This window comes from Bubalus kerabau, chromosome 8, assembly GCF_029407905.1.
Source record: "Bubalus kerabau isolate K-KA32 ecotype Philippines breed swamp buffalo chromosome 8, PCC_UOA_SB_1v2, whole genome shotgun sequence".
Lineage (NCBI taxonomy): Eukaryota > Metazoa > Chordata > Mammalia > Artiodactyla > Bovidae > Bubalus > Bubalus kerabau.
The window spans coordinates 63,291,538-63,318,901 of record NC_073631.1 but is presented as its reverse complement, the minus strand read 5'-3'; the positions used below and the strand labels follow the sequence as shown (position 1 = coordinate 63,318,901).

General features: G+C 39.7%; 1 protein-coding gene across 4 annotated transcripts in view; it reads right to left on the bottom strand.

Annotated features, from left to right (window-relative positions):
• ELMO1 (engulfment and cell motility 1) overlaps positions 1-27,364 on the bottom strand; it is a 583,566-nt gene that overhangs the window by 395,659 nt on the left and 160,543 nt on the right. For all 4 annotated transcript variants that reach the window (XM_055590394.1, XM_055590392.1, XM_055590395.1 and 1 more), the window contains one exon: positions 2,574-2,624. In XM_055590394.1, the coding sequence (XP_055446369.1) occupies positions 2,574-2,624 (51 nt within the window). The remainder of the gene's footprint in view (positions 1-2,573; positions 2,625-27,364) is intronic.

The following is a 27,364-nucleotide window of genomic DNA, read 5'->3' as shown; positions in this document are numbered from 1 at the left end:
TCAGGAATGTGAAAACAATGGTCTGGAAACCTAGGCTTCCTCTATTAATAATAACAGGAACAGTAGTCAAAATTTATGTAAAACATGCTTCATGCAACATGTGACCTCAGGTTAGATTTCCATAGCTATTATTAATATTATCATGACAGATACAAGGAAATACTACTTAGCAGCATAATCTGAAGGTCTTCAAACCTTTAAATGCTCAAAAACTCACACATATTCACACACATTTCCAGGGTGGGTTCATGGCTATGTTTTCATACCACTGGGGAGATAGATAAGGATATGACATCTAAAAAAGATATATATTTAAGACGGTCAGTAGAGAGATTGTCTGAAGATATGCAACATAGAGGAAGACCATATGCCAAGTGTTGGGCTATTAAAAGAATAACTATGCAGTTTTTTTTTAATCTTTTATTATTAATGCCCTATTTTGTTAGGAATAATCCAGAAAGAATAGTTTTATAACAGAGTAAGACTGAAAATAAATCCATGAAAATGCCATTGATAGAGTGGACATGAGCTGCACATTACCTAAAACAAGAGTGTGTGCATGCATGTGTCTATGAGTGTGGGCGAGTGTGAGTACTGTGGCTACAGAAAGAGTTCAGCTGAGGTAGATACAATAACTTGTAAAAGTTAGCACACCACCATTTGCTGGTTTCTCTATGGTACTCTAACACCTCCTTGCAAATTCAATAGAGACAGTTCTCAAAAATATATTTTTATTGTGTATATAAGAAGTGAAAGAGTTAGCATATGCTGACCCATATTTTTTCAGTCAAACACAAAATCTTTAAAAAGAAAATCTACCAGCAACAAACAAAGTTTAAAGATCCAATATGTCTTGCTTATAGAGTAATTCCCAATGCTAGACTCCATGGCTACAGTCAAACCATAAAGTGCTTACTTAAAGTGCAGGAGCTTGGACTCTATTCTAAGACGTCATTATTCAGCTTTTCTTTGAAGGCCCAGACATCAGCATTTTTAAAGTTCTCCCAATGATTCAACTTTGGGGACCACTATTCTCTGGCAAATGTAAACTAGTCTCTTGCAGGGGGACTCTATTGGATACTGTTGTTTTTGTGCACTGGTTTTTGCACATCTCCCTTCACTGTGCTGGGTACACGAAGGGCACAAGCTCCAGTGTCCCCAGTGAGGCCAAGTCACCCCACAGTGTCAGCACGTTGGCTTTCTGGATGCTGAGAAACTTCACCCTGACAAACACTAACCTTCTTGCAAGCAGTAGCTTGGCACTGCAGAAATTTTGTTCATGAAGCCAAGGCGTAGATTAAAAAAAAAAAAAAAATGGTGCCTTTCTAATTCTGAGATGAAACAAAAGTAAGGTATGCTCTTTCTTCCCATCAACCAGATGAATAATTTCAACAGGACATATAGGAACTACAAAACCCAAATGAAACCATGGTCTCTAAAAGTCAAATTAATGTGAATTCATGCTAACTGAAGTAAGGTCAGTGCTAAGGCAGACAAAAATGTCTTGGCTCAACATGGAGTCACTGAAAAATGAGTGTGAATGGTAATTTCCCTTAAGTGGGAAAGAAGGTACCAAAAGCCAGTTTAGCCAACTCCAGCAGCGTATTCTATTGAGCCCATCACTGTGTTTATGCTCAAGATGTTACTGGGTAAAATGTTTAGGTGTTTGTAAGCCTCTCTAATGTAATTTTCAACAAGAAGAATTTGTGGTGGTTACAGTACCCACAATTTAATTTTAGCCAGATGCTTTTCCCAATTTTTAAATTTATTTTTAGCCTAGCACATGGCTTCAGTGGAAACTGAAAATGAGAGCTAGACACAGTTTTCATCACATATGCAGAGTGAAAATAGTAACACTTGGTGTATTTTGTGCAGATTATTTTTTAGGAAAGTGATAAAATGCACTGTGAAAAAAACATAGTTTAAATATGCTAATGTTACTACCCAAAGTCTCCATAAGCAAGTACGAAAGATCAAGTTAAGCAATACAGTTGGCTACAGTAATATAAATATACTGTAGCATTTTGTTTAGCAGTTTTTATTTGGAAAACTTAAAAGGGTTTTTTTCTAGAATCAGCTGTCAGTGAAACAACAGAAGTGGCAAATATTTCTATACTATATATTTGATGAATCATCACGATAACTGACCAAACCTTAGGAAATACTTAAACATTTTCACTCTTCCATACACAGACACACACCTTTTGACTTTCAAGGGAAGTTTAACAGGCTGTCTCTAGTTGTGTTCCCTTTGTTTGTTCAGATAGTCTTAGGTGGATCTGTGGGTAGGTAGGTAAAACCGATTCGCAGAGTAGAGTTATCCTATCTATGTTTTGAGAATTGTTGATATGACCACGAAATTCAAACTTTAAAGTGAATTTACTTGCACATAACCTGGAACAAAAACTTCCTTTTCTGTGCCAGGAAATCAAAGGGGGGCATTCCTGCTACTCCAGAATAGGGGAACACTCCAAAAATCTTTTGTTTCACATGAGTCACCTTGAAAATTTAATATCCCATAATCACGTATAACAAACTGCAAATCACAGAACCACAAACAAGCATCAACTTACCGGAGATGTGGTTAATCGAAGGATAGTGCCATTTTTTATTTCATTTCTATTCTGGAAAAGAAAAAAAAAACTGTAAATCTTCAAGTGGAAGCTTGGGAAAGAAGAACACAAAGGCACATATCACCTAACAGAGAGTCTATATATAAATAATATGCATTCATATGATTCGGTCTATTCTTACTTGAATAATTTTTAATTCTTTCTACAAAGGACTTTAAACTGGGTCCCAGATGCATTAACTTTATTTCCCCCTTCAATTCTTTTTTTTTAATTTAATTTTAATTTTATTTTAGAGTATAGCTGACTTATTGTGTTGTGATAGTTTCACGTGTATAGCAAAGTGATTCAGTTATACATATGCATATATTCTTTTTCTGATTCTTTTCCTACATATGTTATTACAGAATATTGTATAGAGCTCCTTGTGCTATATAGTAGGTCCTTGCTGATTATCCATTTTTATATATAGTAATGTATACATGTTAATCCTAAACTCCTAATTTATCCCTCCACTCCTCCCTTTCCCCTATGGTAACCATAAGTTTGCTTTTGATGTCTGTGAGTCTATTTCTGTTCTGTTTCTTTCTATCATCATGGACAGCATACACCACAGAGGAAGTGAATATGAACCCAGAGAATAGATATATGGGACACAAGGATAGCAATCAAAACAAGCAAGTTTAAAAGATTATTAAAAGGAGTATTATCCAGCAAAATCATTCCTATGTACATACTCAAGAGAACCGAAACTACATAACCATACAAAAACTTGTACCTGAATATTCAGAGAAATTTTATTCATAACAGCCAAGGTATAAACAACCCAAATATCCATCAGCAGATGACTGGATAAACAAAACATGGTAAATCCATTCAATGGAATATTACTAAGCCATTAAAAGAAACAAAGTATTGATTCATGCTACCACATGATCTTGAAAACATTAAGTGAAAGAATTGAGATGCAAAAGCTATGTATTTTATGATTCCATTTGTCGAAAGAGGTCCATCTATAGAGACAAGGAAGCAGACTAATGGTTTCAAAGGGCTGATGGAGGAGGATTTGGGAGTGAGTGTTAACCGGCACAGGAATTTTTTTTCAGGGGTGATGAAAATGCTCTAAAATTGATGGTGGTGATGATTTTAGAAATCTGTGAATATAGTGAAATCCAACAAATTGAAAAATTAAAAGCCAATGAATTAAAGAGCCTCTTGATGAAGATGAAAGAGGAGAGTGAAAAAGCTGGCTTAAAACTCAGCATTCACACAACAAAGATCATGGCATCCGGTCCCATCACTTTATGGCAAATAGAGGGGGAAACAATGGAAACAGTGAGAGACTTTATCTTCTTGGGCTTCAAAATCACTGCAGATGGTGACTGCAGCCATGAAATTAAAAGACACTTGCTCCTTGGAAGAAAAACAATGACAAACCTAGACAGCATATTAAAAAGCAGATATATTACTTTGCCTACAAAGGTCCATATAGTCAAAGCTATGGTTTTTCCAGTAGTCATGTAGGGATGTGAGAGCTGGACAATAAAAATGGTTGAGCACCAAAGAATTGATATATTTGAGCTACGGTGCTGGAGTAGATTCTGGAGAGTCCCTTGGAGAGCAAAGAGATCAAACCAGTCAATCCTAAAGGAAATCAACCTTGAATATTCATTGGAAGGACTGATAATGAAGCTCCAATACTTAGGACACCTGATATAAAAAGCTGACTCACTGGAAAAGACCCTGATGCTGGGAAAGATTGAAGGCAGGAGGACAAGGGGACGACAAAGGATGAGACGGTTGGATGGCATCACCCACTCGATGGACATGAGTTTGAGCAAGCTCTGGAAGATGGTGAAGGACAGGGAAGCCTGGTGTGCTGTAGTCCATGGGGTTGCAAAGAGTTGGACATGACTGAGCAACTGAACAACAACAGCAGCAACAAACTGAACACTTTAACAGGTGAATTTTTGGTCTGTGAATTATCTCAATAAAGTTGTTCTCTTTTTTGGGAAAAAAAAAGTTAAGGAATCTGGTTTCTGGTTTCTTAACATTTGCTGGTTTCTATTGAACGTTGCCTTGAAGTTAAGAACAAACAGCATATATGAGCAGATCCCAAATTGGTCCATCTCCACTCAGCAAGTGTATTGGAAGTGAGTGTTCTGAAGCTTTCACTTAGCATCTTTGGCATGCAAAGGAGAATTTCACTGGCAGTTTCCTCTTCTGCCACCAGAGTATGCACCATGCTCAGCTTTCAGGAGTTGACCTTCTGGGAGTCACACCACCACATCCCCCACCCTGGAGCACTGAGCCAGGAGGTTAATAAAGTGCCTTTTGGGTCAATCTCCTGCACCATTTCCGACAAGCCACAAGCTAGAATTTGCTCAGGATGCAGCAGGCACATTGGAGTAGTAGGAAATTTCTCAGAATGAGATGCCATAAACACAGAATACTCACTCTCACCCTCAGCCAATTCTGATGACTTATTGGAAAATGAATTTTCTAGAACAATTATCTGAAAGAGAGCAGGCCTCAGGCCAGTACTTTCTCCCAAAGAAATCCTAATCTGAACATTTTACACTGAGTTCAGCAGGCCTGAAAGCTCCACACTGCTGGATCCAAACTTTCCTCGGGCGATTTCAGCCCAATTTAGAGCATCCCCAGCCAGACACCCTGGGCCACCTCTTGAGAGAGCAAGGTCTTCATTACCGGAAGTGTGTAGGCAAGGGCTGAATGACCACTGGGCAGCCCAGTTCAGTTATGATGGTGAAATGAATTTCAGTCTTTTTTTAAAAAATCTTTCAACTCTAAAATTCTATGCCTCTAAGAGAAATGGAGAGGAAAACCACAAATACTCATTATAGAATATTAAGAAAGCCAAATAGATAGCTACGTCTTTCCTGCTCAGGTTTTATATGAATCAAGAAATAAAGGAGTCAGAAGGTGAAAGCCTAAAATATCTCCTTTATTAGTGATTATGGAACACAGGGCTGAGAATGATAACCAGCAGACAGCTAACTAAACCCTCAGATTAGCATACCTGTTGAGGTTAAGACCCAAGGCGGGTTCCTTCCCAAGAGGAAAAGGGGGCCTAGTTTATTCTTCCCAAGTAACAAATCAAGCAGGAAAAGAGGGTATAAAAAGGCCTGGAGGGTTTAGCAATAATCTTTCCTTGTGATAATTAGTAGTGGTGATGAAGCATTCCTAATAAAAGCGGTAAATTAACATTTATTGAAAAGCACTGGGGTGAGGGATTTGGGGTTTTGTTGGAATGGTTATTTAACCATCATAATAATCTTATGTTCACTTTAAAGATAAGAAACCAAAGCTGCCAAGAGGATAAGTTATTTGCCCAACATCAAGGAGGGGGAGGGGGGACTCAAACGCCCCAGGGTGGGGGACAGATGACATCAGAGGCTGTGCTCCCTCTGGAAAAGGTAAACAACTTAGGCCTTGCATTTATCGTTAGAGGGGCGAGCGCATCATCTGACTGCCATATATGAGAGCAAAGAAGTAAGTGTGGTATTAACAAATGCTCTGCAGATTCCCAGGTGCTCCCCAGGATGTCCTGGACATGAGGCACTGGGTGGAAGTATGGCTGGGGTGACCTCCATGTTGACTCCTTCCACACAGACTCCTGACTTTCTGGGATCCAAGAATGAGTACTCTGAAGAAAGAGTCTTGAGGATTGTTTATTTAAAACAAAAGCAGTGTCAAAACCACTGACAGGCAGGGCTGGGTTCAAATTCCATCTGACTCACACCACCTTGTAAGCTCAGCGCAAGCTATTCAACCACTCCAATCTAAAATGGGAAGAACAAGTCATTGCTTAGAGAATGTAGCAAGAACCAGATGTGACGTATGAGCTGTGCCTGGCCTAGAATTCATTCAAAATGGGACTGTTACATTGAGAGCAGCATGCATTCCTTCTCAATCGGCAGCTGATTTGCTTTCTGTCTCTTCCTTATCCCCCAAATACATTTTTTAATCAGTGTTTAGTATTTTGGAACAATAGATAAACAACAACAACAACAAAAATAGAAAAGCCACAAATATATGCATTAAAAACTTTAAGGTCCCAACAGAAGGGCAGATCAAACTCAAAGAAAGAGCCAATGGTAGACATCTGCTTCGGAGACTTTTCCATCAAGAAAATCCCCTGGATGCCACCTCTCGTGCCACTGACTGATGATAACGCCTTTGGCTCTCCAAGGAAGTCGAACTTGGGATGTAAACACAGGAAGAGGCTTGGACTTATTCTTATTTCATAAATCTCATCCAGACAGTGTAGGGCATCACTGACGAGTTGGGTTTCCAGCTAGGATAGTCTGAACTAGACCCACATCTCACTTCTTACCTGGGGAATCCGGTACAAGAGACATAGCTGCCCTCTGTGTCCGCTTGTTCGTGTGTAAAATAAGGACAGCACCCGTCTCCTAAGGCTGTTCTGAGGATTAACTGAAATAATCCATTTAAAGTGCTTAGGACAGAGAATGGCACCTTGCAAACACTCCTGAAAAAAGTTAGCTGTTTATTATTAAGTGCAAAAATAACATCCGAAAAGCACATTGCTGCATAAGCTTACTTGTTTTGAGCTAGTCTCTATATGTAATCCAGACAGTAAAAATAATAGCACCATCTAGGCGATCCTGAGTCTCAGACTTCAGGAAGTCAGCAGCACATATCCAGCGGGATAACAAATGCTATCAACCATTCACCTATTCCATCAGCAGATCAGCACGGCTGAGGGGAGGTCTGGCACACAGCATGCTCCACATCAAAGGCTAAGGACCTGGCACCCACTCTTTTATCATACTCTAGGGCCTCTACGTCTGTTTCAGAAGGGACTTCTTTGATGCAGTCCTCCAAGCATCCAGCAAGTGGTGTGTGTGTGTGATTTTACTTACGTATCCTGCCCATTGCCTGCCTCCCTCTACCTCCTGTCCATTCCCTCCAGTTTACGCTGACCAATTCACCTCCATCCGCCGATACTCTGCCCTAGCTGGCATGGATCCATTCTTCCTTAGTGAAGTGAGTAATATTCTAGGCCAGCTTTGTCTGATCAACAGGTTATGTCAGTGATCTTTGGTAAGCAGATTTCAACAGGATCAATCCAGCAGCATTCAATAGAGGCACTTTTCTCAAGCCAGACAAGGAACATCATTAAATGACTTATAAAAGCATGTGTGTGTGCATGACGGGGGTACTTCCCTGATGGTTCAGGGATTAAGGAAAAAAAAAAAAAGACTTTGCACTTCCAATGCAGGAATTGCAAGTTTGATCTCTTATTGGGGAACTAAGATCCCACATGCTCTGTGGTACGGCCAAATTAAAAAAATTTAATTTAAAAATTTTTTAAATAAATAAAATTTTTAAAAGATATGCACTTTAAAGAAAAGCATGTGGGGGAAGGAACAGCAACAACAACAAAAAGTGAACTTCCTCCCTCCAAACAGAGAGGGGGATTCTGCAAAACTAAAGACTGTATTCATCAACTCACAGAGCCAAGAAACTGTCCCATGCCCCTCTCTGGGAAATCAGTCTTTAATCCCTGATTCTCATGGGATCTTCATACCACTGGCTTGAGAATCACCATGAGTATTAAAATGCAGATTTCTGGGACTCCCCAGCCCGCCAAGCCACACACTCAGGGGCCTCAGCGGCTACATTTTCACTGTGCTTGCAAATAATTCTGACGCACAGTAAAGTTTAGAATCATCCCGGTCTAATTCATAAGACCAGGCAGCACATTTAGAGTCAGTGTTTGGAATTTCAAGGTAATAAAGTAAGGCAAACAAGACTAACGGCAGCTCCTCAAAAATGAAGAAGAGAGCAGCAGAAAGAACATTTCTGCAGAGAATGTCCTAAAGTAACAGCACACAATGTACGGGAAGAATGACAAGGGGCCCAGTGAAAGCCGCTAAACCCCGCTGTCACAGCTCCTGCCACCCAGCAGTGGCAGACTGTACTAGCCCCTGACATTCACAAGCATCTCCATAGGATGTCTTTGTGCTTCTTCACAGAACCAGCTCAGTGACTCGGCCTCTGTGTGGATCGGATAATAAGATTCCTCAGGAAAATGTCACTGTTGTCATATTTCGCCTTCTGAAATTTGTTTATCTCAGTAGGCCAACTTTCTATGTAGCCAAGCAATATTAAGAATTATTCCCTGGTCAAAAATTCCAAATTCTACCCCCTTCCTGTGACTGAGAAAGGAAAGCAGGAGGTCAGAGGGGGAGGGGGCACTCACAACCAGACCCCGCAAGTCCAGGCAGCTCCAGGATCTTTTCTCTGGTTCTGCCTTTGTCTGTCACTATCTCTCTCCCCTGATGTGATGGAGTCCTTACTTTGGAAATAAAACTAGGAAATAACGCTGTTCTTTGCATCCATTACTCAGTCATCACAGAGGCTGATTTTTCACTGTAAACCTGACTCTTTCTATCCTTTATGTGTCCATTTGCATGATCTTCAAATCTTTGGGCTGAGGGAAATAACTGAGGACCACATATGACATGCCGGTTGCTAGGTTACAGAGCAATGCCTCTAGACAGAGGACTACAGGTCTAACATTTGAGGAGGAGGACAGAAATACCCTAAAATAAACCTGAACCCCTAAAGGCCAGGATAAAAAGGCTGAGAGGTGAGGTGGGGAAAAAGAATAAGAAAGAAAGGGTGGCAAACTCTTCTAAATGCACATTTCCCATAACTAATATTGCAGATTTCCCTGGGGTCCTTACCATCAAGGACCATGTTCCTTCCCAGCCCCACGCCCCAGCTCCATATAGTTTTAGCAATTCATCATCATCCATGGATGGAAGGATCTGGATTTGACTTCTTTCCACTCTTTTTTCATGCCACTAACTAGATTCTATTCTCAGTTACTGTCTTTCTTTAATCAATTTATTTTTCATAACACCCATGTACCATTCACACAATTCCCCAAAGCAAAAGAAGATAGACAAGACAGGTGATAAGGAATATTTAGCTAATTACTTATCTGTCCTATGTAAACACAGACCATGATAGGGGAGGGCCTGTTCCATCAGAATGCTTTGTTCTCTTTCTACCTGTAATAAGATCTGGGTAAAAGGAGTGGAGAAAAGCTGGTAGACAGTCCTCAGGAGCCCAGGGAATCTGTGGGATGTAGTGATCCCAGGGGAGGAGCCAGAGGAGAATGCCTGTCCCCCTTTTCATTTTCATCAACTGCTTGTAGGAGACAAAGAACAATGTTTTCTGGAAAAGACCATGCTTATCTTAAAGGAACAGGCACTACTAGATTTCACTGCTGCTTGGAAAGAGGCACCTTTTAGAAAGCCAGGGAAGATGCTTGCTTTCTCAGCTAATTTCATATGGCAAGAGTGAGACACATCTACCTTTGCCGGTCCTAGGTCCGGGCCCTAGGACCAAAAGCTCAGGGTAGAACCCAATCCATGTCTCTGTCCCTCTAACATCCTAGAGAAAGAACTGATTGAGTCCAATCTGTTAAGAAGTAATAAAAGGTCACTATGTAGATAGCATATTCAAAAGCAGAGACATTACTTTGCCAACAAAGGTCCATCTAGTCAAGGCTATGGTTTTTCCAGTAGTCATGTATGGATGTGAGAGTTGGACTGTGAAGAAAGCTGAGCACCGAAGAATTGATGCTTTTGAACTGTGGTGTTGGAGAAGACTCTTGAGAGTTCCTTGGACTGCAAGGAGATCCAACCAGTCCATTCTAAAGGAGATCAGTCCTGGGTGTTCTTTGGAAGGAATGATGCTAAAGCTGAAACTCCAGTCCTTTGGCCACCTCATGCGAAGAGTTGACTCATTGGAAAAGACTCTGATGCTGGGAGGGATTGGGGGCAGGAGGAGAAGGGGACGACAGAAGATGAGATGGCTGGATGGCATCACTGACTCTATGGACGTGAGTTTGAGTGAACTCCGGGAGTTGGTGATGAACACGGAGGCCTGGCGTGCTGTGATTTATGGGGTTGCAAAGAGTCGGACATGACTGAGCGACTGAACTGAACTGAACTGGACTGATTGTAGATGGTGAATCAACCTTGAAGTCAGAGTAGTCAGTCCCCTTGAACACAGAAAGTGAGGGGGATAATTTTGGTAATACAGACAGTGGGGTAGGCACTAGCAACATCTCAATACAATAAACAAAGAGAAAACATTTAAGGCTTTTGAACATTATGACGGAGGGAATGTTTCAGAGAAATAAATCTGTCAGCAGCAGTGAATTAGAATGGAGAGTAAGTTAAGGAGATTGGGCAAGGTGGTGGAGGGTTGCAGCAATACACAGCTGCTTCCATCTCTGCAGGGCTTGGCACTCACTACATTAGACCCCGGATTCCAACCACAGGACTCCTGCCTGGGAGCATCTCCTGTCTCCAAGTTAACAATCCAATAAAGACACCCAAGAACTGAAAAACTAGTAATAAGTTCTGCGACAAAAATCTGTGTCTTTCTTCCTACACATGACTTGAAGGACAGTGAACAGAGACACATTTTTCATGGGTGATTTTATCATGTTTAGCAAAAGCCTTAAAAATCAAAATCAAATTCTATGAAGTTTTTTCCTTTGGAAACACCAGAAAGGCAAACATTTTATGAAAGATGTCCACCGAGGCATCATTTGTAACAGAGAGAAAACAACTAAAAGCAAGCCCAGATACTTTAGTTACTCATTTACTGTCTCTCAACCCGAAATCCAACATTCTTGGCCCAACTGCATATTGGAGCTGGGCCCTGCAACCATTTCCCTTTTGCCATCTAGGAGAATGTTAAACTTCACCAACAGAGAGCACTGGAATGATCCTGCCCGGTCATCAAAAGGCGGTTCTCTTTCATCATTGTTATTATTATCATCACCATTATTATTACTATTATACAAAGAAGTCCACAGGCCTCATCCACCCTCAACCCTTCCCCTAAAATAACTTGTGATGGTCTATCTACTTTTTGGAACCCTATCCTAAAACAACCTGGGATTCTGTAAGGACAAATATTTTCTGATTCAGGTGAGTCAATGGCAATTCTCCACCAGGCACTTTTTTTTTTTTTTTTTGGCTGCGTTGGGTCCTCACTGCTGTGAGTGGGATCTTTCTCTAGTTGTGCAGAGTGGGGGCTACTCTGTAGTTGCAATGCACAGGCTTCTCATTGCAGTGAATTCTCTTGTTGCGAAACACAGGATCTAGGCACATGGGCTTCAGTAGCTGTGGCTTGCAGGCCCTACAGCAAACACGTTTCAGTAGTCGTGACACACCAGCTTAGTTGCTCCATGGCATGTGGATTCCTCCTGATCCAGGGATCAAACCTCTGTCCCCTTCATTGGCAGGTATGGAGTCTTATCCACAGCGCCACCAGCAAAGTCCTCACCAAGCAACTTTTAACAACCTTGTGGCTTTTTGTCTTTAAAAGTTCCTGACTCTCTTCCTTGGAATATTCTTTCGTGTTTACCCCAAACCTGTGTCTTCTGAATTGCAAATCTTAAGACCCCAAAAAACTCTTTTCTAATATGCAGCCTCCTGAATTATTTTTAAGTTAGCACATAAAAAATGTAGGTTGCATAACAGTATTGCAGTATGAGTCCAAATTGATGGAATATATTATGTGTGTATAAACTGATAAAATGCTGATGTCCAGGTAGATCCAGTAACAATTGGATAACAATGTTCTTCACTTACAACATGTGAAAAAAAGAAAAGAAATTTTTAAAAATGGCTGATATTGTGAGTATTTGCCCACCCCAGCTAATGAACATTGGTTGTTTCTAGGGGACAAAGCAATCGCCATGGTTTTGGACAGAAAGATTTGCACAAGCTAGGGTAAACCACGTAGATCAGGCCTCCCCGACGGTCCCTTTTTTCTATCTATTTGAGATAGAGATTTCATTGCCAGCCCCTCCTGCTATCAATTTTAACATAACCCCCAATCAGATGGCATGTGTAAATGTTTAAACCTGGATTGTGAAGGGCAAATCTCAGTGGTCTCAGAAATCCACAAAGTGCTGGACAAGAGAGCTGCACTTACAGGAAAGAAGTTCATGCTTGTAAAAAAGAAAAGATTTTAAAGGGCCATTCCAGTGGCATTGACAAGCATCACTAAGGATGCTGCTTGTTTTTCTTTGGTCACGTAAGTCATGTCTGACTCTTGTGTGACCCCACAGACTGTAGCCCTAGGCTCCTCTGCCCATGCAATTTCTCAGGGAAGAATACTGGAATGGATTGCCATTTTCTTCGCCAGGGGATCTTCCCGACCCAGGGTTCAAACCCCCATTTCCTGCACTGGCAGGCAGATTCTTTACCACTGAGCCACCAGGGAAGCCCAAGAATGCTGCTACAGCTAGGAAAATACAGACTCTATGGCCTATTCTAGGCAAAGCCAAGGCAGACAACAGACTATGGAGTGAGAACGAGACGCAAACCTTTATGGTGAAGAGGACAGCTACTGAATAAAGTGGGATGGAAACACCAGAAAAGGAAGAGTAACTGAGCTTGCTGCTGGTTTCAAAGAGACAGTGTGGTGTCTGGCATCTCGCACACAACCTGCTGTGATTTGAGCCACCCTAACACTGGTATCAGATGGGACCGATCCAAACCTCGGCATCACTACTGACAGCTTTGTCACCTGGGCATTTGGCACAGAGCCTGGCACATAGCAGGTGCTCAGTGAACATCCGGTCAATTAATACATGGGCATGACAGCTCCTCCGAGCCCCCCTCACTGCTACAAGGAAGATCGTCACACCTAGACCGTATGGTGTTGTCATGGGATTAAATTAGACAGTGCTAATAAAGGCTCTGCCTGGCACTGGGTAAGGACTCGATACATCATTCACAAAGAAGAGGCAGCTTGGGTACTGGGTACTGGAAATATGAAAAATCTGTCAGATCAAGAAGCGGGAAGAGAAGCTCAGGCAGAGGAAATGCAGTTCAGGCCATTAGGTTCCCCTGCCTGAGATCCTGTAAGGCAGAAATTTAAAGAATCTCTTTTCTTTTTGCCCCCTGTCATGGATGTTTTGGAAGTCTAGTGAAGCCTATGGATCACTTCTACAAATAACATTTTTAAATGCATAAAATAAAAAACAGAAGCTTGCAAAGAAACAAATAGTTATCCAAGTTTTTGAATTGTATCATAGTAATATATATGCTACTTTTTCAGTATCAGTTCAGTTCAGTCGCTCAGTCAAGTCCAACTCTTTGCGACCCCATGAACCACAGCACACCAGGCCTCCCTGTCCATCACCAACTCCCGGAGTCCACCCAAACCCATGTACATCGAGTCGATGATGCTATCAATCATCTCATCCTCTGTCGTCCCTTTCTCCTCCTGCTCTCAATCTTTTTCAGTATAGTTATCAGCAAACTTTTTCCATCAAGAGCCAGTTACTATTTTAAGCATTGCAAGGGAAGAAATTTTCTGTTGCAACTGTGATACATAAATGAGTGGGCATGGCTGTAATCCAGTAAGTTTCATTTACAAAACTAGGTGGCAACCTGGATTTTGTCCACAGGCTGTAGTTCACTGGCACCTTTATTAATGTGTAAAATAACAAGATACATTATAAGTGCTAATAACTACTGTAATTTATAATTAATGTAATTATCATAAATGACATTTTGAGATCATTGCAATAATAGCAATAAATGGAAATATCTATCATTTCTACCTGTAACACAAACACAGATATTATTTAAACTAGCATGGCTTGTTGTCTACAGTCTCATTGAAATAATGTGACTTTTTTGTCATACAGTTATAACTTTCTTCCTATACAAATTCACAGACCCTGGGTTAAAACAGTGGCATTCCATGTACTTAGAAGAAAATCCCAATTCCTATCATGGTTTAAAAGACTCCCGACATGGCCATGGCCAACCTCTACCATCATATCTGATACTCCCCCAACGCCCCAGTTCACTCTCCTATTCCCTTTTGTCACTTATCATACAAAGTTCTTCAAGCTCCAAGGCTTTTGTACTGGTTGTGCCTTTTGCTGCAGTGCTATGATCTGCCTCCTTGTTATTCTTCAGCCTTGGCATGAATATCACCCCTTTAGAAAGACACTTCCTGATGCTTTACAGCAATCTTGACCACAGATGGACATCCGGGGCCTTGCAGAGAGATGCAGATTGTCCCAGAGCTGGCACAATCCCAATGTAAAGACCCAGAACTCAGATATTGAGCTTGAGTAGCACAAACTCAGACCCTTAGAGGAGTATAAGTTTGTTTCTTGGGGCACTCATAACTGGAGAAGAAGGGCCATAGGCCCCCAGTTCTGGAAACCGTGTCCACTCTCCTGCAGCCTTATTTCCTCTATATCTGTTTATTTGGAAATTTAAAACAAGTCAAGTCATAATTTCTGACCCATTCTTGAACCTAAATTACATGGCTACCCTAGCAGACTGAGCTCCATAGTCATGCCTGCCTATCACACTCTGCTCACAAATCTTTATCACATTACCTCACTTATTTCGTTTGGAGTCTTTACTTCAATCTGAAAAAAAAAATACCTTGTCATTTTTTAAAAAGTCTCCTGTCTCCACCCACACCCATGAGAACATATGCATCAGAGGAGTGGGCATCCTCTGATTGTATTTTAGTTTTATTCATAGTATTTTAAGTTTTATTCATCATCAGTGCCTAGAACAGTGCATGGTATGTAAAATGTGTTCAATACATACTTTTTAAATGAATGCAGTGGCTATTTTAATCATAATAGGGCTTGAAGCAATAGTCAGAATATATCTGTAAACTAAAACTAAGTGTCCACTTTTTTCTTCAAAGATAAGAGACACTGTCCCTTTCTTCCTCCCACAGTACAAATAAATCTCAGTCCATCTTTCTTTCCTTGCTCTATTTTACAAACTGCAGTCAATCAACGGCTATTTATTTCATGTCTACTATGAGATACTTGTATCATCTTTTTTTTTTTAAAAAAAGGGAAGAACAGAGATAATAATTGCTCATGTTCCACTATCAATTCTTGTGTTCCCATAATGTCCTGAATGGATGTTCACCTAAGCCACAGCATCAGGCTGCCCTAGCACAGAAGCAGAGTTACAAAGAGTCCCAGACATCTACAACTGAGCTCTGGAACTCACAAGACCATCCAGAACCACTCCTAGAAACTAAACTGTTACAATCCTAAGAGAAATTGCCCAGTTATGAGAGGAGACCAGATAGAAGCCTTAGAAAAGCAGGATCTGGCCTCGGTGTTGGAAGTGAAAGTACCCAACAGAACATATTAGAGAAAGAATGGGTTTGAGCTTGACTCCCAGTATAGGTTTCTCCCTTCTAGCCTATCTCTTCCTTCTTGCACTAGGAGAAAAACTAGATTTTAGGTTGATCTCTCTAGATGAGTTAGTATGGATGACAAATGAAAGAGAAGGAAATTAAACAATCAGAACTTTGAAAGTATTACCATAAAACTTCCAGAAGAAAACATAGGCAGTAAGCTTTTTAACATGGGTCTTTCTGGGACTGTTTAGATTTGACACTAAAAGCAAAGGCAACAAATATAAAACAATAAACAAGTGGGACTACTTTAAAAAGCTTCTGAACAGCAAAGGAAATCACCAACAAGATGAAAAAGCAACATACTGAATGACAAAAACTGATGTACAAATAATTTACAAATCATGTATCTGATAAGCGGTAAATATCTAAAATATATGAAGAACTCATGCAAGTCAACAGGAAAAAACCAAACAATCCAATGGAAAAATAATGGGCAGAAGTCCTGAGAAGAGATTTCCTTAAAAGAAAAATGGCCAAGAGGTACATGAAAAGATGCTCAACATCTCTAATTATGAGGGCAATCCAAAGTAAAACCACAATGACATAATGCATCACACCTGTTTCCATTGGCTATCATAAAAAGATAAAAAAATTAAGAGTGATTGCAAAAAGGTGCAGAATAGGGCACTCCAGCGCACTGCTGGTGGGAATGTAAATTGGTGCAATCACTATAGGAAATAGCATGAAGGTTCCTCAAAAATTAAAAGTAGAACTAGCATATGACACCACAACCCCACTTCTGGGTATTTACCCGAGGAAAATGAAACCACTTGACTTGAAAAGATAGATGTACCTCCATGTTTACTGCATCATTTTTCTAAGTGAAATAAGTCAAAGATAAATACTGTATGTTTCACTTACATGTGGCATCTTAAAAAAAAAAACCAAAAAACCTAAGTTCATAGATACAGAGAACAGATTAGACTGGCAATTGTCAGAAGGGGGGAGTTACAGGGTGGGCAAAATGGGTGAAGGGAGTCAAAGTGATAATTTCCAGTTATAAAATAAGTAAGTCATGGACGTGTCATTATGGCATGGTAACTATAGTCCATAATACTGTATTGTATACTATATGACTCAGTGGACATGAATTTGAGCAAACTCCAGGAGATAGTGAACAACAGGGAAACCTGGCGTGCTATAGTCCATGGGGTCACAAAGGGTTGGACATGACTTAGTGACTGAACAACAACAATACTATTTGAAAATTGCTAGGAAAAAAATATTTGTAATTACGTAGATAAGGGATGTTAACTCCCCACCTCTGACAACTGCCAGTCTAATCTGTTCTCTGTAACTAGGGACTTAGGCTTTGTTTCTTTTTTTCTTAAGATTTCACATATAAGTGAAACATGCAGTATTTATCTTTGACTTATTTCACTTAGCATTCACTTAGACTTATTGTGGTTATCAATTCACAGTATATACAAATATCGAATCATTATGCTGTACACCTGAAATTAATGGTGAGTGAGTGAAAGTCGTTCTGCTGCTGCTGCTGCTAAGTCGCTTCAGTCGTGTCCGACTCTGTGCGACCCCAGGGACAGCAATCTATGAGGCTCCCCCGTTCCTGGGATTCTCCAGGCAAGAACACTGGAGTGGGTTGTCATTTCCTTCTCCAATGCATGAAAGTGAAAAGTCGTTCAGGCGTGTCCAATTCTTTGCGACCCCATGAACTGTAGCCTGCCAGGCTCTTCTGTCCATGGAAATATCCAGGCAAGTATACTGGAGTGGGTAGCTATTCCCTTCTCCAGGGGATCTTCCCAACCCAGGCATCAGACCCAGGTCTCCCACATTGCAGGGAGATTCTTAACCATCTGAGCCACCATATAAAGTTATGTCAATTATATCTCAATTAAAAAAAAAAAACTTACAATGTATTAGAAAGTTCATCTACATCCTCATTTTTCACTGGAGCACCTGCCCTGCACTTGGACCTCTGGGCCTTATCTCTAGAAGCTGTTAGTCTTGCTGGGAGGACTAACCCTCTTAGCACAAGTGAAGTAGTGAGCAAGAGAAAAAACACACTGGCAATTAGAACAGGTGTTTTCCTTAAGAGTTGATTTAAAGATAACTGCCAGAGAAACATTTCTTTTATACACGTCTTCTCTTCCATAAATATGTCTATCCAGATGAATCAGCTAATTGACATGAAGGAACTTCTACTTGGTGGAATAAATGCTTTTTTCACATAGAGACTCTACAATGAGATTTTTGTTTTTACTATAAAAAGATACTGCGAAACAAGGTGACATACATCAGAAAAACATTAGCTGATTTAAAAGGAAAGGCTTTTAGCAAAAAGTAAAGAATTAGATAAAACTGAGTTAAAATCCAGGTTGTACAATTAGTCATAAACAATCCTCAAGTTAATCGCTCTGATACTTAATTTTGCTAATAATAAAAAACAGGAAATACACTGATAAATATATCTAGTGTATTTGCAGAAATTAAACTCAGTAGAAAACTTTCTATATAGGAAACACTCAATGAACTATACATAAATAGGTATAAAGAGTAGAAGTTCTTAAAAACAGATACAATTTATGATAGACATAAAATTGTGAGTCATATAAATATATATAAGAACTTTGAGGAAGAAATTATAAGAGTTTGTTGAAACAGGTTAAAAGACATTCTAATAAATGGGAAAATATATTGTTCACATGGAGGAGATAGACAGTATGCTAATAAAAGCAAATTTCTTCCAAAATTAATCCATAAGTTAAATCCATTTTAATCAAAATGAGTATCAAAACTTTCTAACTTTTGAAAGAAAATAAAAGAGAATACCTTTATAATATATGACTAGAGGAAGTGCTTTCAGACAAAACATAATAAGCCCAAGCAATAAAAGGAAAAGTGATTAGTTTGATCATACTGTGCTCAGACACTTAGTCATGTCCGACTGTCTGTGACTCCATGGATTGTAGCCTGCCAGTCTTCTCTGTCCATGGGATTTTCCAGGCCAGAATACTGGCATGGGTTGCCATTTCCTCCTCTGGGGGATCTTCCTGACCCAGGGATCAAACCCGCATCTCTTACATCTCCTGAATGGGCAGGTGGGTTCTTTGCCACTAGTGCCACCTGGGAAGCACAAACATACTAAACTGGTCTTATTAACATCTATTTAACAACAGACAGCATAGAAAACTAAACAGTTATGGACTAGTGGACTAGGGTTTCATAGGATTTCATACAAATGAAATCCACACGCCTTCACCCTCCATCCAGTTAGCATCAGTAGGACTATGGGATGACAGAGGAAGAGATGGCTGGATGGCATCACCGACTCAACGGACTTGAGTGAGCAGACTCCGGGAGATGATGAGGGACAGGGAGGCCTGGCAGTCCATGGTGTCACAAAGAGTCGAACATGACTGAGTGGCTGAAGAACAAAGCCGTACTATGACAACAAGTACTGGGTAAAAAGAAGGGAAGAGGACTCTACTTTGTGAGTGGGGCTGTGTGTGTGAAGTCGCTCAGTTGTGTCTGACTCTTTGAGACCCCGTGGACTGTAGCCTACCAGGCTTCTCCATCCATGGGATTCTCCAGGTAAGAATACTGGAGTGGGTTACCATTTCCTTCTCCAGGGGATCTTCCCAACCCAGGGATTGAACCCGGGTCTCCAGCATTGGAGGCAGACGCTTTAACCTCTGAGCCACAGGGAAGCCTGGTGGGACTAGCCTAAAAGAAATGCTTTGGAAAGCAGTTTGGCAACTCCTAGTAAAGTTAAAGATACAACCCAACAGCTCCCTACATTCTATTCTAGAGAAATGTTCAAATGGGGTCACATAAATATATGAACAAGGATATTCATGACAGTATTATTTATGATACAAAAATTGGGGAAACAACTTCATTGCTTGTCAGCAGAAAAATGGTGATCAACTGTGTTTTAAAAAATCAACTGTTTTGTTCATGCCATGGGACATTACCTATCATTTATCTTGAAAATATAACTTTGAGTGAAAAAATTAAGTTACCTTCAGTATGATACCAATAATTTAAAATTTAAAGCATAAAACAATTCTTTATATTATTCAAAAATACAAACAGACATAGAAAATTTATAAAAATTCATGAGAATAATATACATCCATTTCAGGCTAGAATTTACTTCTGGGGAGGGAGGAATAGGAGGAGAGACAGGAAAAAAGATTAAGCAGGGTTATAGCAGGACTTGCACTTTTTTAAACAAAACTTGAAGCAACAGGCAAAATGTTAACATCTATTAACATCTAGATGATTGAATATACGGGAGTTAGTTATGTCATTTTCTGTACTTTCTGATGTTTGAAATACTGCATGATTTTAAAGTTTTAAATCACTATTTAAAAAACCATCACTACCGCAAAACTCATCTGCCTGACTCAAAAGTAGTGACTGGATTCCTTACATCTATGCATTACTTAGTAATGAGGGAACAATTAAAGACACACATATATTTAAAAACAATGTGCTGACTATAAATTAGCCTCACACAATCCCACTTTTCTGTTCCCTGCCAAAAGTTACATTCTTAAAACAACCAAAATGCAGTCTTTTTAAAAAGTGCCTATTAGTCAAGCCAATGATTTTCAAATAATGAAATCTTTTTGTTCTAGAAAGGGAAAAGAAATCCCTCAGAACCGAAAATAGACAAAGAAGTTTTGTATCAATATTATCATGTTTTATGTGCTTAGGTTTGTACATGTATATTTTATTAAAGTTATCAGCAGGAATAATGAGGCTTTTTTATTAACATAAAAATTCAATATCTGGCATTATGGATGGTCGTTACAATAATACGAGTTTCTACATTCAATTTGTTTCTGTGTTTTGTTATCTTATTCAATATAGAGAAAACCTGGATACATCTATACAGTATGCTAGTTTTCTATTGTTGCAAGACAAATTACCACAACCTTAGAAGCTTAAACAAATGTGTAATGTCACAATCTCTATGGGTCAGGAGGATAGCTCATTTTAACTGGGCCCTCTGTTTAGGGTTGCACAGGGATAAAACCAAGGTGTTAATTGGCTGCATCCTTATTTGGAACTCAGAGACCATTTCCAAGCTTATTCCAGTTGCTGCCTAATTTGTTTTCTTTGGTTGTTTGACGAAGATCCTGCTTCTCCCTATTTCCTCGCCAGCTGTTGCCCAGGGACCACGTTCAGCTCTGAGGTGGCTCTCAGGTCTTTAGCCTGTAGTCTTCTCTGCAACCTGGCAATTTACACCTTCTCAAGCCAACAGTGAAGCATCTCTTTAATGCTTCACCCTTTTTAAAGGGTTCGTCTGATTAAGTCAGGTCCACAAAGACAGTCTCCCTTTTGATGAATCCAAAGTCAACCCAAAGTCAAGCGATTAAGGATCTTAACTGCATCTGCAAATCCTCTGACATACACTGTGATGTAACCACAGGAGTAAAACGATCATATTCCCAGGTCCAGACCACACTCAAGAAGAGGGAATTATACAGGGCATGCAACAGTAGGGGATGGGAATCTCAGGAGCCACCTTAACTTACAATTCTGCCTACCATACCCAGCTATGTATTATGTAATAGCTATAAATGATGTCCTTTAAGATATCACCTTGAAGTCTCAGGAGTTTCTCAAGATGGTTAGGGAATAATAGGGCATATTTTTGCCAAATCTGTTTTGCTGTTGTTCAGTCATGTCCGACTCTTTATGACCCCATGAACTGCAGCACATCAGCTTCCCTACCCTTCACCATCTCCCAGAGCTTGCTCAAACTCACGTCCATTGAGTCGGTGATGCCATCCAAGCAGCTCGTCCTCTGTTGTCCCCTTCTCTTACTGCCTTCAATCTTTCCCCGCATCAAAGTCTTTTCCACTGAGTCCATTCTTCCTATCAGGTGGCCACGTACTGGAGCTTCAGCTTCAGCATCAGTCCTTCCAGTGAACAGTCAGGACTGATTTCCTTTAGGATTTACTGGTTTGATCTCCTTCCTGTCCAAGGGACTCTCAAGAGTCTTCTCCAGCACCACAGTTCGAAAGCATCAATTCTTTGGTGCTCAGCATTCTTTATGGTCCAGCTCTCACATCTGTACATGACTACTGGAAAAACCATAGTTTTGACTATACAGACCTTTGTCATCAAAGTAATGCCTCTGCTTTCTAATATGCTGTCTACGTTTGTCATAGCTTTTCTTCCAAGGAGCAAGCGTGCTTTAATTTTATGGCTGCAGTCACCATCTGCAGTGATTTTGGAGCCCAAGAAAATAAACGCTGTCATTGTTTACATTGTGTCCCCATCCATTTGCCATGAAATGATGGGACCAGATGCCATGATCTTAGTTTTCTTAATGTTGAATTTTACGCCAGCTTTTTCACTCTCTTCTTTCACTTTCAAGAGGCTCTTTAGTTCCTCTTTGCTTTCTGCCATAAGGGTGGTGTCATATGCATATCTGACGTTATTGATATTTCTGAGGATATTGAATCAAGCTGGCAATCTTGATTCCAGCTTGGGCTCCATCCAGTCTGGTATTTAGCATGATGTACTCTGCATATAAGTTAAATAAGTAGGGTGACACTATATAGCCTTGACGTACTCCTTTCCCAATTTTGAACCAGTCCGTTGTTCCATGTCCAGTTCTAACTGCTGCTTCTTGACCTGCATACAGGTTTCTCAGGAGGCAGGTAAGGTGGTCTGGTATTTCCATCTCTTTAAGAATTTTCCACAGTTTGTTGCGATCCACACAGTCAAAGGCTATGGCGTAGTCAAATCTGTATAACTAACCTCAACTCTCATTCCTCATAATAAACACTAGAAGTCAAGCAAAAGACACCCAAAACTTACTGAAAGGAATAAAATTAGGTCTCCTCCTGTTACTGGACACCTGATGTGTACCCAAGCCATGAAGCCTGAACTATCCCTAATTGTACATGAACCAGGCACTCAGGTTCTGGGGCAGTAAATCTGCTGGGATGATTTTACTTGAGTGGGCGGGTATATGCTTGATTAAAAACAAAACAGTCCAATCTTTCCAGTCAATGACACATTTATAAGTGTAAATATATGCACAAGGATGAAGGCAAGAAAATGTTTCATATTGAGATTTGCCTAAAGGCAACTTATCCTGGGAGGTTTAGTTAAGAATAATGAGGCTATTATTAGAGTTTATGTTGATCTTTTTTATTCATGTTGAAATAGTTCAAAGCAACAGTTTAAAAGGCCAGATAATTCAAATATGTCTGCAATTGCTAAGCCATCTCTAAAATCCTCTGAAATGGAATCTTCTTCACAATAATATAGAAGATCCCAAGTTCAGCTCCAAGGATGACACTCAAAGTTGTGCGACCTAAAACTCCAAGCCTCCCCAAGACCCTGCAAACCTTTAATGATTGAACGAAATCACACAAGAACATGCCTGACACACAGGGGTTCATCAATAAGCAGTGGGTGTAAGTCAGGATAATCCAGTTTGATTCTTCATTCAAGTTCTATTGATAGTTTATAAGGAAATAGTTAAAGAATTACTAAAAGACTCAGTTTAAGGAATGGACACTTTAGCATCTTAAAAAAGAGAGAGGGGAAGAAAGAAAAAAAAAGCAAACAACCTAAAATACAAACAAAAAGAACTAATTTTAAAACTGAGTTGGATACTTCTCAGTCATTAAGAAAGTTTGACAAATACATAGGAAATACAACTCACTGAGGGATGACCAGGGGCAAAGCGCCTGGCATAGTGTTTTAGCAGCATTATCCCATTTAATTGTCATTACATAGTGAAGTAGGTAGAGTGTATTAACGTGTCAAGATGCATATTATACATTAAGTTAAAATGCAAGTTATGAGAAGAATGTATATGCTATGATCCAAGTTTGCAAAGCAAATTATGCATACTCAAATATATCTGAAGTGTTTACATTAAAATGTCAGTGGTTTTCTCTGAATACTAGGATTCTGATAATTAAAGCAATTTTTACTCTTCTTGTTTACTTCGAATATGTCTCCAACGTGTTTATCTGTGTGCATAAATTTTTTAATGAAATTGAAGATCTCATATCTGTTTGCTTAGGAGTAGCAGATACCAAAAAAAGGAAAGTTTTATGTAAGTTGCATTAAATTAGTAAAGTGGCACCTCACTATTTTTCATATCTAAACTCTAAACCTAACTACAGTGCTTGCCAGTCTAAAGTTTCAAGAGAGAGGGAGAGAAAGAAAAGTTGATGAAGAGAGACTAGGAAGAGAAACTTTTAAAAAGATAGTTAATATTCTAAAAACGGAGATGGTAATGAGGAAAGATAGACTGAAAGGAATCAGTAGGAAGAAAAGGGGCCACAGGAGAATTAAAAATAAACATTGGGGACAGAGAAAGAATGAGAAAAGAGAAGAAATACATCAAAACAATAAGAATAGAGGAGGAACCATCCCTTCCTATTCATCTCTAAATGAAATGGAAAAACTTAAATAAGATCACAATGAATCACTTTTAAAGCTATTTTTTATTTTTTTAATTTTCCCCCTGTAAGAGTGAGAAGGGGTTAAAGAATGTACTTGATAACCAAGGTTAACTTGTCCGACACCACCCCAGAACCTGGACAGGACTGCAATTAACACAACAAGTATTTTTCAGCTTTCTCTTTAGTCACAGTACCAAAAACAAGACTGTCTTTGAAAAACCCACCTGTGACTGGGTTACAGGTGCCGCTGATGATAACAAAACACTTATTTTTTAACTACAGTCTTCAGACATGGTAAAGGAAGTGAACCCATTTCCCCAAAAATTATACTCAAAAGGAGGTATAAATATCCAAGTGCCTAATTCTAATTTCCTCTGAACACTTGCTCAATTTACCCAGCTTCCTCCTGCCACCCTTAAGAAAAAGAAGCAATAAATCATTCCTCTACCTGTACCCTTTGTCAACGTGAAAAATCACATCGTTGATGCTCTGTGCTTTAATGATGTAAACTTTCTTCAATTCTTCTTATTTTAACTATCTTGTCTTCTTCTTCTTAGCTTAAAACATTAAAATCAAGCAAAAGTAAAAGATCGAGTTTAATTTTTGGATAACTTCTGGAAAATTGTAACTCCGCTAACAGCTATTCCCTGAAGGAGAAAGGTAAAGTGATGTGGCATGTGGTGGTTTAATTAAAAAGCCCCAAAGTTGTTTGCCATCCTTTCCATGGAGAGCAGGGGCCCATATCTTCTCCCCTTGAATCTGGTCTATTTTCAGCAATAGACTACAGCAGAAGCTTCGACAGAACTTACCAGTCTAGGTCATAAAGCGTCAAACATCTGCTCTATTCTCCTGGAATATTGGTTCTCAGGAAGTGCCCTTCCAGGGAGCTCCTAGGAATATTGCCACCATGCTGTGAGGAAACCCAAGCCTCATGGAAGGACCACAGGAAGGCACTCCAGTGTACAATCCCACTGGAGCTCAGCCTTTGAGTCATCCCAGCCCAGGAGCCAGACATACAAGTGAAGATGCTTCCAAATGATTCCGGCCCCGGTATTTGTGTCTTCCCGGATGGGACTCTAGACGTCATCACAGACAGGTTATCCTTGCTTTGCCATGTCCAAAAGGCTGACCCAGTAAGTATAACTAATCATCTCTGCTGATAATAGGTTTTTGTTTTATGTTACTAAACATGGGGTATTTTTGATGCAAAAATGAATGGGAACTATGGAGATAAAAAAGAAATGATCTTGCAATAATTATTACTGCAACTTAACTCTGATTACAGTAGAAAGTGGGCATCCTGAAACCCCAAATGTCACAGAGGGCCGTATCCAGAAAACACTGAAGACACACCACCTTTCTGGGGTTGCGACCAGATCTCCTTCCTCTGCCCTCTTCCCAATCTTTCTACCAAACTTTTTATCTTCGTTTTATTTCTCTTCCTCCTTTCGGTCATGCCTGCTCCTCAAGTTTGCCTTTAAGTCACTGACACATTATTGCTGTGGGCATTCATTCTTTCATTAATTAAATTTTTAAGCATTGTTCTAGATACTGGGATAGCAAAGGTGAGGATATCTAACTTTGTCTGTGACCTTGTAGAGCAAAGAGTGTAACAAAATGCTTTTCACACTACAGGTCACAGCCAGTGATAGTCATGAAGTCATCCTGACGGGTCCTAGCAAACATTTTTAAAATATAAAACAAAACAGAAAACAATAAAAAATAATAAAATTAACAACATCATGACAATTGTTTCATGACTTTTTTATGTTACCTTTGGTACACAGAATGTTGTGTTATCTTAAAACTTTGAGAAACATAGTCCAATAGCTATTCAGAACTAAACCTCATTCTTAGAGCATAAAAACATGAATGGGATTGTGGTCAGGAAATTTGCAATTAGGTTTCTGGCTTTGAAATACAATGTCACAGAGCTGTTCTCAGAATCTCCTCTACTGATACAGGTTTTTGCTTTTTACTGTCTTTTGTTTTGTTTACAAGGGTATTCTGGGTCATTTTTGGTAAATAAGTGTCTGCCTTTGCGGGAAACCCATGTGTCACTCCTTCTGTATCTGAACATTACAGTTAAATGCTTCAGTACTTGAGTCAATCTATTCACTGGTTTAATAGCTGAACTGGAGAACATGGAATTATCATGACCTCTGGCATTTATTTTTGCCTGCAATTCTAGAAGCAGCCGTATCTTACCAAACACAAGCTAGGGAGCCTAAGCAAAAAAGTTAGCTGCCTGTGTAATCATCTTGTTATAGCCTCTATCCAACAGTCAGTGGTAAACATTAAATAATATGTCATAAAACCCACTGACATCTGAGTAATGCTGGTGGCAGTCGGTACCCTCCCTCTCTCGCTCCCTCTCATTTACATGACTCAACTGAGACTGGTTTTTGTTTTTGTTTTTTTTCTTCATACTGAAATAAGTATATACTCTTCCAAGTCTTCTCTGGAGGAAAAGCACCAAATGATTTAAAATGATAGCTCCTGCCCAATTCCTAAACTCTTAATTAGAAAACTTAAAAAAAAATACCCCACAAATGTTTTCAGAGACTTCAGAAAGTCTAATGCCAGTTTACTTTGAGTCACTAAGAGCAAAGATACCAGGAGAGGGAGGGTGACTGGCTGGCTGAAGCCTAATGCCAGGGCTAGATAGCTCCTAGGGAAATTTAGAACTGTCTGATGCCTATATGCATACATACCAATGTGTGTGCATATTTCCATTTTCACAAGTTGGGCTTGATGAATTGAGTGAGAAAGGTCTGAGGGAACCCAAGAGTAGTACCTATCATTCTATCCCAACAACACGCCAGGAACCAAATACCCAAGTATCACGTGGCTATCATCCTGCCCTTTTGTCTTTGACAACTGAACTGGGAAAAATCCAGTAAGTCCTTAAAGTAAATATTAATAATATTAATAATCTTTTGGTTCCTGACTTGGAGAAACTCAAAATGTAAGGTCTAAGGGATGATAATAAAATTTTATGAGTTCACATGTGGCACCCTAAAAGTCATTTGTTAAACCTTAATGCTCAATGTGATAGTATTAGGAGGTGTGACCTTTGGGAGGTGAGCTTCCCTG